This window comes from Drosophila mauritiana, chromosome X, assembly GCF_004382145.1.
Source record: "Drosophila mauritiana strain mau12 chromosome X, ASM438214v1, whole genome shotgun sequence".
Classification (NCBI taxonomy): Eukaryota; Metazoa; Arthropoda; class Insecta; order Diptera; family Drosophilidae; genus Drosophila; species Drosophila mauritiana.
Genome location: NC_046672.1, coordinates 4,355,686 through 4,373,005, shown reverse-complemented (window position 1 = coordinate 4,373,005; position 17,320 = coordinate 4,355,686). Strand labels below are relative to the sequence as shown.

Here is a 17,320-nt window from a genome sequence, read left to right as displayed (position 1 = left end):
TACATATGTAGAGCAGTCGGTAGAACAGTGGGAATTCGAGCGAGATGCGGCTATATAGTGCCGCACTGCTCGCCGGGGGCGTGTGCACCGTTACAGATAAAACGCTATTGTTGATAAAGAATAATATTATATTATATTATATTTGAGCATAAAGTTGTTGTGAATGTTATATCACTGTTTTCGATATACGACGCTGTTTCAGAAGTATAAGTATACAGAACAGAAGTGTTTTAAATACGATTCATTTGTAATACTTAACGGAAATGCCAAAAAAAAAAAACAAAAAACAAAAAAAGAAATCAAACACACCAAAATACAAACACACTAAGATTCAGGATTGTAAGATATAAGATGGGGTACTGGGAATTGCATTATTTAGCCCATGGCCGAAAACGAAATGGGATCTTGTGTTACTTGTTGCTATCTATATGCAGTACATTACAATAATATCACATTTCTGTCATTTGACAGCTAATAATTCTATTCAATTTCAATAAACGAACTCAGTAATGGTTAACACACACAATCAATTTCTCATTCAATGGAATTGTTGGCATGCGGGCATCGATTCTTTAGAAGAATATGGTGGTTTGTTCGCACAGCTGGCTTCCATGATTCCATATGTGCACATGCACATATGTATCAACGAGTCAGACAAGAAAAAAGCTGATCCCCATCACCATCGTAATATTATTATTATAATAATATATATATATTACAAAGCGTTTAGATACATAGTTTTTAGTCAATCAGTCGCCTAGCGTAGTCGCCCACATGGAGTAGTCCGTGTTCCACGGATGCAATGTGCAGATTGGCACCATTCATGTAGTGCACATTAATGTGGGGATTTTGGAGCTCAGAGATTAGAGTGGAACAGGCTGCTGCTGGATCCCCAGTGCCGACTAGCACATTCTGTAGGGGAAGAACCATTAATAATTGTATACTCTAGTTAAGTCACTTCTTGCATACATTCCAAAATTCGTTGCCAGGCAGGGCATTTCCATCCCAGGCGTAGGTCACCACGGGCAGCATGTCCTCCGTTAGTTTGTCTCCGGGATTTCTGACCGAATTGCGGATGCGGATGCCACCCTGGGGATGTTTGTCCACGGGAAGGATGGCTCCTTCGTAAATGCTGCCCACACGCGGCAGATGGAACCATGAGAAGTGTACCACTCCGATGTGGCTGAGCCGTTCTCCAAGAAACCGCAATCGTCCCTCAAAGCATTCAAGGAAGGTGCGCTCCTGCTCACTAACTGCCTTCCAAACGCCCAGTCCGATGCCCACCACATGGATATAGGCGGGCTTACCAGCCTTGAATGCTCTGTCCTGTGCCTCCAAGAGCAGGGTGTCGAAACTGATGGCATATCGCTTGCGCATTACCTGGTGATCGAAGAAGCCCTCAGGAACCTTTTCGAAACGCAGAGGATTAGACGGAGTGTCGGCGTAAATGAAGTCCTTGGGCTCCTCGTAGAACTCCCGCCAGATTCTACGCAAATCTGATGCAGGAGTGGCCGTCTCGCTGGACATCTTGTCCAAATCGAAACCATAGCCTTTGGCCTGAGTGTTTTGGGTTTTGGTAATCATGATATCCTGGTACTCCATCACATCGGGACGCTCGAAACGTGCTCCAATTAGTCCAATCACAACGCCCTCCCGTTCGATTGTGTCCTTATTCTGAGTCACCGCACCCGCATTGTCCCTACTCCCATTGTTAATGAACTCCGAGTGGCAGGAGACGTAGAGCAGGGCGGCCAGCTTGATCTCGTCGTAGCTGAGCACCGAGGTCAGGGTGAGGGGATCCGTTTCGGCTGGCGTGCCCACTGCCTCGAAGCCCCCGTGTCCAATTTTTCCCTGCATTGTGCAGTAGTAGTCGCCAGCGCCAAAGAACCACACACATCTCTTCGCCAGCAGGCGCTGCACTAGGTCAATCACAGTCATGTCCTTGTAGAGGGCCTTCTCCTGCTCGCTGCCTGTGAAACGATGACCCAAAAACATAAATTCTTCCGCTTGTGATTGTACCCGCCGAACTTGAGCTTGTGCTCCAGGAAGCTGATAAAGAGCAGAAGGGTACGTTCGTGAATCACCGGATAGGCGGATGCGATTTGTTTTTGTATGTTGGGACCTCGATCCTCCGGTTGTGCCTTCACGCGGCAGGAATCGATGATGAACTAATGTGGGCGGATTGAATCAATGTCAGAAGGCAATTAAGCGATACCGATTCCAATGAGTACACCTTGGCGGGAGACTGCTCCGAAATAGCTTTGAAATTATTGAGATCCACCGAAGCGTCCGGTTTTTCCATTTGGCGACATTCTTGCAGCATCTGCTCAATGAAAACACTTTCCGGCACATTTGTACGAATACCAGGCCATACGACTAAGGTCTTTCCGCACAAAGAGGACAATATGGGTTTTTGGGAGAACATTTGAAGAAAAGATCTCATCGCACTTTTTCAAAGTTCGTCTATGATAACATGTCAAATGAACCGTCCAGTGCTACAAAGCGACGTCAGATATAATAACTTATTTCCACTGGCACGTTAACTACCCAACACTCAAAAAGTTAAGAAAAAATATTTAATATTGGTTCTAAAAAGTTATTTTATTTTCATTAAGATTTTTGGCAAATATTTTAGAATCCATTTCCATTTCGAAGTTGCAAACAAACTTTTCTCTCGTCACTCTACATTTATTAGAAAACAAAAGGTTCTTATTAATTTGGTTCTCTTCCCCCCTTGAACGTGTGTCTGAAAATATTTGCTGTTCTGTTTCCATTAAGAGATATTTGGTAATTTTGCAAAAAAAAATACTAATTCTCTAATATAGCTATCTCTGTTAAAAATTCTCGAAACAGAAACATGATAGACATACTTTCAAGCACTAGTTACTTTTTACAAGGTATTTTATTTTAATTACAAAAGGATGTTAATCATTTAAATTAAATCTGAGACTGCAACGCATTGCGCACACATTTCCCCCAGAGCTTCGTGTGCCGTCTTCCTGCTGCTACTTCCATCCTGCCTTTCCGCTCGGGATTACACGACGCGTTTGACCTCGAAGAAGCGCTTCAGGTAGTACACCTGGCCCACTGTCATCAGGACCAGCACGAGGGCTTCGAAGGTGGACCACAGCACCACCCGCGAGTTGGTGTTCTCGTTCACCGAGCGATGGATCTTGTCGCGCACCTGAGGGAGTAAACAAATCGGAGGATTAGTCGTTGATTGCTTGAGAAATAATGGCAGGGCATAAGCTCAGCTTTGATTAAAACCGATGGTGAATACATCAAAGTCTGAAAAACGCTACTAGTTATTGTTTATGTGGCAGCCAGTCACCGATTCCGCTCTTAAATCTTTCGACGTGGATCTGTACAAGTAATGCTGTAGGCTTCCAGGCTATGTGGCAATAGTTACTCGATTGCTTTTGGCTAGATATCATACGCTTCCACATTCCCCAATCCTGATTATGTGGCAGCTGATGGCTCTACCTTCACCTCGTCTCTTCACTCACATGCATGTACTCCTGTTCGTGCTTGACACTGGTCAGCGTGCCGGAGAGCTCGCGGATCATGTCCTCCAGCTTGGTGTGGCCCACCTCCTCCTCGCCCGGTGCTCCGGGCGCACGTTGCGGTGCCTCACCCACGTCGATGGAGAACATGACCAGCTTGGGGGTCATGCTGCTGCGCTCGTTGTTGAAGCACACGGTGTAGGTTCCCTTGGCGGGGGCCACAAAGGTGAACTTGCCGGACGACTCCTTTTCGCTCTCGTGCATCACATGGTTCTCCGGGCCGCTGATCTTGATGTCCACGTCTAGGAAGCCACCGTCGATCACCTCGAAGGTGACGCCTGCAAAGTCACCATCATTTTATCAGCATAGATCCCTTGTCAATAACCGCAAATCCATATCGCTCACGTACCAAACTTGGTGCCGCCTTCGACGTTCTCGAAGAAGCACTCCTCATTGTGGGCGTCCACGCTGACGATGAAGGCGTGGCTGGTGCGGCACAGGATCAGCAGACTGCCCACAAGGAGCAGCACCTTGGCGAGCGTCGATTCCATCGTTTTTCTTAGTACTTTTGGCCTGGTTTTAATCGCTATTAAACGCACTGCAGCCACGTAGTTGTAGTCGATTCGATAGACTCCGATAGATGTGGACAAATAGAGTGTATCGATGAACAGAAGTTCCCGATAGGTCGGCATCGATAGGTGCACAATACGCGATACCGAATTTTTAACGGATAATAACAAAAAACCCACAATGCAAAAATGCAAAAACAAAGTAAATGTCGCGATTATTTCGGTTAAAGTATTGAATTTCGTAACAAATACATTACTTTATTTATGTGCGTACTTATATGTGCTTTCCATCATTGTTAAAGTGTTCTAGTATTTTTGTGCTATGTGTTAATCGGCGACTATCGACAGTTGCCCACCATTAGGAAACAGAAAGCTAAAAAAATGCAAAAATTGGTCAGAATTTCGGCATAAATAAAAGTATCCCTTGCAAAACTCGCAAGCTGCGTGGCAGGACGAGCAGCTGACCACTAGATCGTCTTGAGGATTTGGTATCCGGAACGAAGGTTTCACAGTGGTGGCATTTGCAAAAACAGAAAGGGAAAACTGCCAACTCCCACACAAAAAAAAAAGGAAAAAAAAAATCATCAGCACGGAAAGTAAAAGGTCAAGTGGTCAACCGAAATCTGGGTAATCCGCGGAAATCTTTGCAAGAATGCAGCAGAACTCGGCCAGCAATCCCTTCGCCATGTCCACATATGTGGAGCGGCCCCAAATGGGACTGGACGTCGAATTCGGAGCGGATCCTGCCAGCGGAGCAGCTTTTTTCCAAACCGACGGACGCAAGCATGATGATCTCAAGCAAATGTTGGACAGCAACAAGGATGGACTCAAGCTGGAGGCCATGAAGCGCATCATTGGCATGATTGCCCGCGGACGGGATGCCAGTGATCTGTTCCCGGCAGTCGTCAAGAATGTGGTGTCCAAGAACATCGAGGTCAAGAAGTTGGTCTACGTCTATTTGGTGAGATACGCCGAGGAGCAGCAGGACTTGGCCCTGCTATCCATTTCCACATTTCAGAGGGCGCTCAAGGACCCCAATCAACTTATTCGCGCCTCGGCTCTGCGAGTGTTGTCCTCCATAAGGGTCAGCATGATTGTGCCAATCGTAATGCTGGCCATCCGGGATAGTGCCGCGGACTTGAGTCCATATGTGCGGAAAACAGCGGCACATGCCATCCCGAAGTTGTATTCCCTGGATGCGGATCAAAAGGATGAACTGGTCATGGTCATTGAGAAGCTTTTATCGGATCGCACTACTCTTGTGGTGGGATCAGCGGTGATGGCCTTCGATGAGGTGGGTCTGCAGAAAAGTAAACCATTTTCCTCTGTATACGATGGGTCTTTATTCGTAGGTTTGTCCGGAACGTGTGGATTTGATACACAAGAACTACCGCAAGCTGTGCAATTTCCTGCTGGATGTGGACGAATGGGGTCAGGTGATCATCATTAATATGTTGACCCGCTACGCGCGCACTCAGTTCGTTGATCCCAATGCGGACGATGAGGATCTGGTCAACGATGGCCTGGGCGAAACGCCGGTTAATGAACGCTTCTACGACGAATCCTCGCACTCCTCTTCCCACAGCGATGATGGCAGTAGCGATGATGAAAAGAACAAGTCGCGTACGAACAATAATAACAATGGTGGCGGAAATGGCAGTAGAACACCCAGTTCTCCGAGCAACAGCTACCACATCGATGTGGACCATCGCCTGCTGCTGAGGCAAACAAAACCATTGCTCCAATCGCGAAATGCCTCCGTGGTGATGGCAGTGGCGCAGCTCTATCATCATGTGGCTCCCAAGAACGAAGTGCAACTGATTGCCAAGGCACTAATACGACTGCTTCGATCGCATAAAGAAGTTCAGAGCGTGGTCCTCAATTGCATTGCCTCGATGTCCACCAAGCGAAAGGCGATCTTTGAGCCGCACCTCAAGTCGTTCTTTGTGCGCACCAGCGATCCCACGCACATAAAGCTTCTCAAGCTGGATATTCTCACCAATCTGGCCTCGGCGGGCAGTATTTCGCTCATCCTGCGCGAATTTCAAACCTACATCTCCAGCAGCGATCGTTCGTTTGTGGCGGCCACGATTCAGGCCATTGGACGATGTGCATCTAGCATTAAGGAGGTTACCGAGACCTGCTTGAGTGGCCTGGTTCATCTGCTGTCCAACCATGACGGTGCGTTAAGCTTTCTTTTAGCCATTTGTATTTTAATTTTATAAGTATTCCGTTACTCCATTTAGAGCACGTGGTGGCCGAGAGTGTGGTGGTGATTAAGCGTCTTCTGCAAACAAAAGCCGCCGAGCACTTTGAGATTATCACCCAGATGGCCAAACTGATCGATTATATCAATGTGCCTGCAGCTAGGGCAGCCATCATCTGGCTTATAGGCGAATACAACGAGAAGGTGCCGCTGATTGCCCCGGATGTGCTGCGCAAGATGGCCAAGTCGTTTGTCGATGAGCAGGATGTGGTGAAGCTGCAGGTCCTAAACTTAGGCGTTAAGCTCTATCTGACCAATCCGGAGCAGACGTCGTTGCTGTGTCAGTACGTCTTTACGTTGGCCCGCTACGATCCCAACTACGATGTCCGCGATCGCGCCCGGTTTCTGCGGCAAATTATCTTTCCGGCGAGCGGAACGAGCTCGGTGCTCAGTCAGCATGCGCGCCAAGTATTTCTCGCCAGCAAACCGGCTCCGGTGCCGGAGAGTAAATACCGCGATGGCAACACGTTCCAGTTAGGATCGTTGTCTCACTACCTAAACATGCCAGCGGCTGGCTACAAGGAACTGCCCGCCTTTCCGGTGATTCCACCGGACTCATCGGTACGCAATATAGCTGGATTTATGCAGGACAAGCTGCCGGGTGAGGACTCACCCTCTGGACATTCCAAGGATACATCCGGCCGGGAAGGCGGTAAGGAAAAGGGTGCTGGTGGCGAGAAGGGCTTCCTGTCTGAATCGGACGAAAAGTCTTCCGCGTACTCGGAATCAGGCAGCAGCAGTGGTAGCGGCACTAGCGACAGTGAATCCGATAGCGATGGCAGCGGGAGCAGCGATGAGGAGGAGGAGGTGCAAAAGCAGCAGCCGCCTAAGGTTGCCTCGCTGAAGGAGCGGCTTATCGATGCTGGAAGCAATGAGCTGGCCGCTACTTCTTCGCCGGTAAAAGCAACTACAAACAACAATAACAATGCGACAGGTTCGTCAGGAACTTCGGACAGCGAGGATTCATCGGCGTACAGTGGCAGTAGTAGTGATGACAGCGCTTCCGGTAGCGATAATGACGTGAAAAATAACGAAACCAAAACGGACACGGCCACGAAGCCGGAGAAGTTGAAAGCGAAGCACGAGAAACAGCCGGAGCAAACGGCCGCCAAGAGCAATCTGGACCTGCTACTCGATTTGGATGACATTCCGCCCATTGGTCCCGTGATGACGCCCTCACTGGGAGGATTCCTGACGCCTGGTAAGCAGATGCATCTCTAAATTAGGCTCTTCTTATTTTATTTAATTCTTCAATAGGCACACCAATGATGGCTGGACAGGCGGCGCCACTGCAGCCGCAGCACGCCCGCAATCGGGTGGAATTGGTGGGTCCCTCGCACATCGAGTTCAAGCACAAGGAGCTGCTTAACAAGGTCAGTGGCCATGGGCTGCATTTGGCCTACCGTTTCACCCGCTCCCCGCATCTCTACTCCTCGAGCATGTGCTCCATCGAGCTGCAGTTCCAGAATCGTGGCGAAAAAGAGATTACGGCCATTCGTCTGGGCCAAACAACTCTGCCGGCGGGCATGCAATTGAATGAGTTTGCGCCCATCACTGTTCTCCAGCCCCAACAAACAGCGAGTGGAGTGCTGGGCGTCGATTTCAATGATTCGACGCATGCTGTAGACCTAGAGCTTCTGTCAAGTGCCGGCAGTTCACGACTGCAATTGAAGCCGCCGGTGGGCGAGCTGGTGAGATCCGTCCAGATCGGCGAGAGCTGTCATCGCGAGGAGCGGGCCAAGCTGCGTGGAATGAACGAGCACCAGTGCGAGTTGCGTGGCCTGAGGCAGGATCTAATCGATGTGGCCGCTTTGCGGCAAAAGGTTTTCGAGTCCATCAACGTGGCGCATACGCACAGTTCTTCCAGCGGCCAGCTACACTGTTTCGCTGGCCAAACCCTGAGCTCCAAAAGCCTCGTGCTGCTCACCCTCGACTGGAAAACAGAGGATGCCCTCACGCTGCTGGTAAACTGCGAGAAAATGGTCATTGGATCCATGGTGCTCAACGAGCTGCGCAATGCTCTGCAGCTCAGTTTCGCCATGTGAGCGAAACCGAGCGAGACAGCAGGAGGAGGAGGGGAATCCCCTGGAGCAGGGCTACTCAACTGAGAACAAGGCAAAGCCGCCTCACTACGTAAACATAGCATTCATATTTAGCTATACACTTGCAAAGGGCGGGGAGAACGTAATCTTTGAAATTGGCTGATAACAGCTGAGATTACAGGTTTTAAATTCCATTTTCGAGAGATTATATGTAAATGTGCAGTGTAACAGATGCAAGTTAAGTGTTCAAGTGGGATCGAAATCCAACACTAATTTAAATTGCAATTCCATCTGTATTATCCTTTAACTTGTTGAAAACTGAATGAAAAGTGATGCAAACTATTATGTAAATGCTACAAAACTATATTTATTGTTATACACTTTCGCAAATTCGTAATGAAACTTATTGAAATGGGAAAAACACAACTTCCTATATATTTGTATCCGCTTATACTGAGATATTTTGCATAAAAGAGTCACCATTTCCTTTTATGAATGGCTGAACACAACTTGAGATTAGTGTAGCTTTCATATCCAAATCGAAAATCATTCAAGGATTACCAACCGCCCCGCCCAAATATAAATGAATCATGATCCTAACGCTTTTAATATTCCTATATACAAACTGCAACCACAAAAAATTCCAAATGAAATGAGGTATTGATTGATTGAACTCGAATTGTTGCCGATCCAAAAAAATCCTATCCCCCAATCCATCCTACTTAGCTAGGCGTGTGTGTAATGTGTGTGTATGAGTAATCGAAACGTATTTGTAAAGTGTTTGATGTTGTAAATCTGTTGCCTTCGTGCTCTATGCGGCCTTCTTCAAATCGTAGCAAAGACAAACGAATATCGAATCTATATATTATATATTATATTCATACAATAAACAGCGCAAATTCTGGCAAAGTAAAGTGAACAAATGAAACGTATAATAATAAAACTAAACTGTTAATCTGCCTGAAACAAATGAGCTGAATCTCCGCATTGAAAAGCTGAAATAAAAGCTTACATTTTAAAATTGAGAACGCCTTACCTGTTTGGAATTAACCCAATCAAGTGGTTTAATACGCCCGCACATGTCAAGTAAAAATGCTTTCTCCAAAAGTTTTCAATTATTTTGATGTTTATTCACGCTTGTTCTTGTTACTTTCTCCACTCACCAAACAGAATATAAGAAGTCAGCAAGGGCAAACTTTGAAATGCAAAAGAATCGAATCGAATTCTAATAGGTTCAATTCCTTGAAATTCGAGTTGACTTCTGCATTTGTGGTATCAATATCCTGCTGCTGTCGCTTGAAAGTCGGGGGCACTTCAAAATAGCTCCGTGGGAAATCATAGAAGTAGGGGGGACATACTGACATGCTGGGTTATAGAAGAACATACATCACTCATTCCTCAAATCCTACGCTGCTTTCTCCAAATCCATCTGTGTTCTAGGTGTCGGTGTCGGTGTATTTTGTAGCTGTATTTCTTTGTGTTCTAATTTGGGTTCTGCACAATTAAAAAGCTCAATTTCATGCTTATCAATATAAACGAGTTAGTTAGATCGCTAGGTTAGTAATGTTTAGTTTAGTTTTGGATTCGCTGCTGCACTTAAAGATCTCAAGTAGTAGTTTTAGTAGTTGTAGTTTTCGGTTAGGCTAGGCTTTAAGATCAACGGCTTGAAAGTTCCGAGTGATAAGTGAAGAAATATGGGGTTTTGGGATGCTATATTATGTATGATTAGGGGATAGATAGCATGTATGTACGAATAGTATGTATGCATTAATGTAATTTTGTGTAATATGGCATGGGTATGTATGCTGTAATAATGGGATGTGAGTAGTTCTTGACAGGCATATAGTAGAGCGTTTGTATATAGTGTCCTGGGGTAGTATCGTTCTCTTCTCGTTTTCGCTATTCTGTATACACGTTATATAATATGCCACGGCCTTCGTTCGCTTAACTTCATATAAAACTAGTTTTTTTCCATTTTTTTGTTTAGTTTTTTCTTTTAAATGTATATGCAAGATGTATATATCGATTTATGCAGTATGTGTGTATGTCTAAGGATGATTTTCAATCACTTATTGTTACGTACGGTGTTTGGTATAACATGCTTCGCTTGGACTAGCTCGATGGCCGCTTTCTCCACCTCTCCCGTTTTGTCTACCTTCAGATTCATCAGATCCGGCGGATCATTCAAATCGTCCTTTCCTTCCCTACTCTCTAACTTCAATAACATATAAAGCATTGGTTTGGTTTTGTTTTCTTCTTTGGGTGTCTTAAATGGGCAACGAAATAGTTATCGCTTATCGCACAAACGATTTTTTCGATTATGGCTCGATTACCGAGACTATATAATCGATAAGCATCGATAGCTGCGAAGCGAAGCATTGAGAGGGCCTAAAACGGACGGATTGCTACCGTTAGTCAACGGCTAACCGTTCGATGCCTGTTGTTAGTGCATTTAAGTCGTTAAGTTTTTGGTTTTATCACTCTCTCTTCCTTTTTCTTTGTTATCGTTCTTTTTTTAATTATTATGCATAAGTATTAGCCTGAGGTGCTCCGAATCGAGATCAGTTGTGAGGTCTAAAGCAATTAACTATTACGGTGTTATATCCTAGTTATCCCTTGGAAATCTGGGCTTCCACAGTTTACCTCCTTTCACCGATCTTTCACTCTTTCTTGTGATTTTCTGTGTATTGTTTTGGGTGTTCTTTTTTCCTTTTTTTTGTTATTGTTTGTTTTTTTTTTTTGATTACGCCATTATTATGCAGTTATATATGCACTTACTCAGGAATAGCTGTACTGTGAAGCATACAGCTATTCCTGTGCGAGTGTAAGTGCCTTTTTGCTTGTTGCGTGTGTGTTGTGTGTGTGTGAGACGTGACTATGGCCATATATATAATAAATATAGTCCAATAGCACCGGGTGTTTATCGACTTTGCTTAGTGGGTTAAACTGCAGCTCCGTCTAAGGCCGCGTGCTTAGAGCTTCTTGTACCAGTAAAGATAGTGCTCCCCATCCTCGACCATTAGCTCGTCCACACCTGCAAGAGTTCGCATCGAAATTACCGCCAGTTCGGGTAAGCACCATTAATTACAGTGAAACCTCTCTGACTCTACAATTGAATATCTAATGAATTGTTTACGAATCGCAAAATACCAAAGATATTCATTTGCGTCAGAGATCTTTCACTATAATCCCGAATCCAAATCCAAACTTACCAACAGGCGCAATAAGCTGATTCCCGGGCGTATTATTGGGATCGGGCAACTCTGGCAATCGATAAAGCAGCCAGTAGTGATACCTAAACAATCAGTTTGTAAATATATGCCATTTATAGTACGATTGTAGGTAATACTCACCCTCGAGGCTCCTCCTTTTTGCCATACAGGGTGTGCACATAGTGACCATTGGGCCATTCACGCGCCTCGAAAATAAATCTGAAAGATAATAATGATTGTAGTATGAATCAGAATGGTGCAGAATATTGATTGAATTGCTGTTTTACCTGGGATCCATTTCGGCCGCTTGGGTCATGGCCTTAAAGAAGCTGGTGTTCTTGGGTGAGACGAGTGACAGGGAGAAGGACTCGGTCACATTGGATCCCACCCAAAGTGTGTACGTGTAGGAGATGTTCTTGGCATCCGACTCTTCTGCAGAGGAACTAAGTCCGAAGGGCACCGCCAGCTTTGGCTCGCCGTTCTCTGTGCGGGAAAATAGATAGTACAGTACAGTGTAACCTTTTAGTAGATACATGGATAAAATGGTGACCCAAATCTCTACCTCTGTACCCTAATGCTGAGCTTAATGGTGCGGAGATTCATCCTCTAATCCATTCTTACCTATTGTTTAATCTATGTATGTGACCCCAGAGACCGTACTCACCCGTAGGATCACTGCTTTCGCGTATCACATGGTCGCACTGCAGTGCACGCACTGCACCCAATCCCTTCCAGCCCAAAGCGAGGATGATGTCCGCCGTGAGGCCCACACCGATGTCGGGTTCCTGGCCATCCTGCAGCGGTTCCTCGCTCCATCCTCCATCCGCTCGCTGGCGACTCAGGATGTAGCGCGAGGCGGCTGTGCGGTTCCAATGTCCAGCCGGATCGTACTCCAAATCCTGTAGAGCCTGCATGGCGAGTGCTGTGCTCCTAAGCGATCCGAAACTGCCGCGCTGATCCTGCAGACTGGCCAGTCCCCTCGCCGGTCGTCGGACAAAGTGTTGCAGATGTCGATGGCGATGATCGGTGACGATGCATCGCAAGGCTAGGATCACCATGGCAATGGCATCAACGCTCTGGTCCGTCACTCCGCTGGCAATGTCCAGTAGCCGTCGGATCTGGCGTTTCCGTACATGGGCCGCCGAACTGCAGGCCGACAGAGTGGTCAGTGCGAACTCAATATCCTGGGCCGGCTCATGATGCTGCAGTGTGGCCACCAGGTCGTGGCCATGGAAGTGCTTCGGGTCCTTGCACAGGGAACCCAAGGCCAGGACGTATCTGGCCAGCTTGTCGAGATCCAGGGGCTTTGGGAGTGTATGATGGCGATCCAGCATGGCCAGGATCTCGATCTCCATTTCCTTCACGGATAGCGTATCCTCCAGCTCTTGGATGACCTGCACATGACCATCCACACTATCGTTGGGATCTCGGCCGCCGGACAGCTCCTTGGCCAGTATAACCACATGGGTATCGTTGCCCCAGCCGTAGTCCGAAGCCCTCTTCTCCTTGAGCCAATCCAAAGCTCGCAGGATGGCCTCCTGTTCCCCCTTTGTGGGTGGTGCCTGACCAATTGTCTGATGCTCGGGGGGTGTACCACTGCCATTCAGGGCGGTGGGAGTTGCCAGGATGAGGGACTCCTGCTGATCTACACCAGAAATGGCAGCTGTCGTTGTACTCAAAGAGGAAACTGAACTGGAGTTGGTGTTGACATTGTCAATGTTGCTGTTGCTGCTGGGCAAGCCACTGATGTTTCTGCTGTGACTGCTCGTGTTGCTGTTGCTATTGCCAGTTTGCTCATCGCTGGCTTCGTTGTTTGTATTAAGGTTGCTGCTGCTGCTGGCTGTTTGATTCTCCAATTCGGTGGAAATGGGCGCCACCACCGAGGAGGTCGTGCTAAAGCTCACGGAAATTGGCGAGGTGGATGGTAACGTCGCCAGAGTCACATTCTCCGCCAAGGAAACCACTGTTGCCGAGCCATTTGCACAGAAGAAAAGGACGAAGAGCAAGAGCCACGGCGGCGACGACAGCGACAACATCCTGAAGAGAATTCTAAAAGTAAAGAAAAGGATTGGTTTATCTTCCAAGGGATATTTAATCATTGCTTGTATAATTAGGGTGTCTGAATAGATTCAATTTTAAAATTTCAACCTTAAACAAAAATCGCTTCTATCGAAATAATCGACTTAGCGTGCCCAAGGTATCGGTTTCGCAAATTCAATTATAGTTTGATGTCAGAATAGATGTTGTTATTAAGCAAAAAGGGGGAGGGAAAATGAAGGATGGGTAACGAATGATGAGCACAAAGCGGAGACGCAGGACTCGAGGCGTTGCCTTGAACTGAATTTCGCAGGAAACACGTCATGCGACTTATCGATAATTGGCAAACCTGGCGATCGATATCGCCCAACGTCTATTTTGAACAACAAATAAACGAAAAAAGAGCACTTAGTCATCACATCAAATAAGTGCAACAGCAACAACTTGGCTTTTAGACAAAGGACTTTCGTGTCCTGCGTATGCGCTTGTATTCGTGCGTGCGTGTTTGTGTGCATTTGTGTGTGTGTTTGTGGGGGATGGAAAGTGGGCGATGAGTGAGTGGGTGGTGAGTGGCTTGGGCGTAAGGGGGCGTGGTGTGCGGCAGCTGCGAACGTTCAATTGCCTTTGACAATAAAGAGTTCATTGCGACAACAACAACAGCACAACACACTCCAAAAAGCTTACATAATAATACAATAACAACAAAGGCCGAGCCGCCAAGGATAAAGGGCAAATGAAGTCCCGTTATCAGCCTATATGCAATCTATATACACGTATACAAATGTATATAAAGTTCTATGTAATCCGTAATCCGACTTCTCGCCTTTGTTCGATTGTGACACACTTGAAAGTCTAGAATTTTTATCCTTTTTCGCCCGCTTTTCTGTCGCTTCGAGGGAATATACCCTTAATTATCTACTATTTCGGTTTCGGTGTTAGATTTCGCGTTTTTTTGCGGGCGGGGCGACGGACGTTTCGATATTCGCGTTTTTCGCCTGCGATTTTTTGATTTTCAATGTTCTCAGACCGTTCCTTGCAGGGCTGCCAGGTTTTCTAAAGCTTGAATTGTCTAAAAAAGGACAAAAGCTTACAAGTAAATGTTTAAAATGGCCGATAAGAAATCGATTGGCGATTGGCTTGGCGATGCAGCCCTGGGTGGCGGTCTACATTAAATTGGTTTTGCAACTTGGCTGAGGCGCAGCTTGTGCTATGGCCCGTTAGATGGCGCTGTTAGCGGTTTTTTTTTTGGGAAAGACAGGGTCGTTGTTCAACGAATCGTTTGAAAGTTGGCGGAAAGTGTTCAGAAAATTATAAACAAAAGTAATTTTATGCATAATATACATAAGTATTGCTGGGTAATTACGAGTTTTTTTAATATAACAATTTGTACTAACATACTACTAGCATATATGCGCACATGGAACGAGTGAGGATGTTGCCCCCTTCTTTTTCGGGATAAAAGTGACTCTCCGTCCATCAGCTCTTTAGTCATACAGTCAGTTGGATGGACTAGCTGGATATGTAATTCGATATACTTTGTGCCGGCCGCAAAAGCCGACAATCAAAATGCCGCCGACCGCCAACAGTCGACGCCAAATGGACGCCGCTGCCCCGCATCCTGATTCTTGGTTCCTGATTTCAGATTGCCGATCCCAATCCCGATCCAGATTCAAATGCAGATTCTGATTCAGTGGATGATGATTGCCTATCGTTTTCGCCCGAGCAATTAAAAGAACAAGCATCCGTATCGGTTACCTCTGTTGAGCGGAATGAAATCTATATGGGGAATCCGCTCCAGAGCGATTCGAACAATGAAAGGAAGTCTGCGAGCGAGCCCTGTGAGTCCTGCGATTCGCGTCCCTCGTCCCATTGTGCAGTTATGACAGGCGTCCCCCTTTGCCGGCATTTTGAGCCTCAAGAGTCCTGCCGAATCACACACTCACGCCCAAAAGGAAATGTTCGAACTTTGAAGTGAGCTAATTTCGTGCAGCTCCGGATGAAGTGACCCAAAGGAGCCAAAGGATATTACAGCTCAGCTACAGGAAGTGCTCAATATTAAATGAGTTATAAGGCAACGCAAAAAAAAGAGGAGTTACCAAGCAATTTAAAAAAGTGTAATCATTACACATACAAAAGAGTTATATGTATATTTATGCGACAGCATTAATTTAAGTTAAGTTCACATTTCTCACTTATATTTTTCGCCAGGTGTATCGGCATTGTCGGTCACTTCAAAGCGTCGGTCCCTGAGCTTTTGTCAAACTTCTCGGACGGTTCTCGAACCCCCAAACCCAAACCCAAACCCAAACTCAAAAAAACAAAAACAGAAGCGGAATCCTCTAGGTCGGCGACTTTCTGAATGAGCGACAGCTGGCGCAACACCTTGATTTTGGACTCCATATTAGCCCACGCACAATTTGACAGATCTGAGATCGGAGATCGGGGATCTGAGGGTATTTGAAAGTAATCCCCGAACAACTCTTTCGTATCTCGGCATTCGTAAATCGATCCATCTAAAAGCGGCGATCGCAGCTACTTAACTTTTCGGCTTAGGTTCCTAGATCTCTACTTAGTAAATGAGGAGAGTGCCCTTTACTTTCCTTTGAGCCAGGACAATTGTCTGTTTCCGCCGACTCAAAAAAAAAAAAAAAGAAGAGAGGATGCACCTTCGAGTCGGTTCGCTTTATCGAAGTCTGGAGTCTGAGATCTTGATCTCCAACGAAAGGAGAAATACATATATGTGTAGTGAAGAAGATCGGAGATCCCTGCGCAATATTTGGCAACCCAATTACTTTGTTTGCTTAGCCGACAAAATGTTTATTCAAGTCCCGCGCTGAGATTTCTCTGGGCAACACAATAGAGCCATACAGCCTTGAGCTATTATCCCAACGGATCGCTAACGAAATTCACGTTTTGCGCAATCGAAACAATTGTTTTCCAGGGGGCGAGCTGGAAATTCTCAGTTCAGACAGACAGATGAGCGTCGATAAAAAAAAAAAATAAATAAAACACACGAGATGGGTAACCGACAACAAAAATAAAGGAAGCTAAAAATCCTCGGAGTGCAGCGAACTGCGTCCGGATTTTGTTAAATTCGCCCGATTCGCTTGATTTGAATGGATTGCACCCTGCGCAGCCTTTTGTGTTTCGTATTTTGTATTCAGTAGCTTGTATTCCATGTACCACGAACATATCAGCAATTTGGGTTAATTCCCGCTCGAGGGAGCGCCAGGATGTATAAAAAAAACCGTGTCAAAAGTGAAGGTAGCTCGGGGAAATTTAAATTAACATGATCCATGAGGGATGCCATTTTGTGGTGGTTGTTTATTAGCGTATTACATTTTCGCGGAAAATGTGAACGAGAATAACATTTTTCACTTGGATTCACCAATTATAAACATATATATATGTATATATAAAAATATAACAACTATTTTAACTTTTATTAGCTCTTATTACGTTACTTTTTACGTTCTTACTAAAGCGAACCACATTCGCATTTATGAAGACCTATAATATTATATTTAAGATCTTCTGTCAACGGCATGGATTTAATCGAAATCCCTCGGATATTACTTACATAAAAGAAGTCGAGGGTGAAATGCATCCAAATCCATCTAATTAAGACGGCAAATGCTTTTATTTAACTGACCCAAGAATTGTGGTGTGTACTTTCAATTGTTCGCACTCC

General features: G+C 45.8%; 4 protein-coding genes across 4 annotated transcripts; 1 reads left to right on the top strand and 3 right to left on the bottom strand.

The window, feature by feature from the left end:
• Positions 1-454: 454 nt before the first annotated feature.
• Positions 455-2,487, bottom strand: LOC117147459. Its single transcript, XM_033314349.1, has 4 exons — positions 2,234-2,487; positions 2,024-2,168; positions 970-1,970; positions 455-912 (listed from the first exon to the last, which is right to left on the bottom strand). Exons 1-4 carry the CDS (start codon positions 2,441-2,443, stop codon positions 742-744), a joined length of 1,527 nt encoding a protein of 508 aa, XP_033170240.1. The 5' UTR covers positions 2,444-2,487; the 3' UTR covers positions 455-741.
• A 380-nt stretch (positions 2,488-2,867) lies between these two features.
• Positions 2,868-4,140, bottom strand: LOC117147466 (transmembrane emp24 domain-containing protein 2). Its single transcript, XM_033314357.1, has 3 exons — positions 3,913-4,140; positions 3,507-3,841; positions 2,868-3,184 (listed from the first exon to the last, which is right to left on the bottom strand). The coding sequence occupies exons 1-3, from the start codon at positions 4,052-4,054 to the stop codon at positions 3,035-3,037; spliced, it is 627 nt and encodes a 208-aa protein (XP_033170248.1). The 5' UTR covers positions 4,055-4,140; the 3' UTR covers positions 2,868-3,034.
• A 269-nt stretch (positions 4,141-4,409) lies between these two features.
• On the top strand, positions 4,410-8,974 carry LOC117147455 (AP-3 complex subunit beta-2). The gene is made up of 4 exons (XM_033314340.1): positions 4,410-5,366; positions 5,425-6,253; positions 6,319-7,539; positions 7,596-8,974. The coding sequence occupies exons 1-4, from the start codon at positions 4,725-4,727 to the stop codon at positions 8,381-8,383; spliced, it is 3,480 nt and encodes a 1,159-aa protein (XP_033170231.1). The 5' UTR covers positions 4,410-4,724; the 3' UTR covers positions 8,384-8,974.
• Positions 8,975-10,890: 1,916 nt separating this feature from the next.
• LOC117147458 (uncharacterized protein CG3556) lies at positions 10,891-14,655 on the bottom strand. Its single transcript, XM_033314348.1, has 6 exons — positions 14,314-14,655; positions 12,257-13,641; positions 11,880-12,075; positions 11,734-11,811; positions 11,593-11,675; positions 10,891-11,414 (listed from the first exon to the last, which is right to left on the bottom strand). The coding sequence occupies exons 2-6, from the start codon at positions 13,626-13,628 to the stop codon at positions 11,353-11,355; spliced, it is 1,791 nt and encodes a 596-aa protein (XP_033170239.1). The 5' UTR covers positions 13,629-13,641; positions 14,314-14,655; the 3' UTR covers positions 10,891-11,352.
• Positions 14,656-17,320: the final 2,665 nt, after the last annotated feature.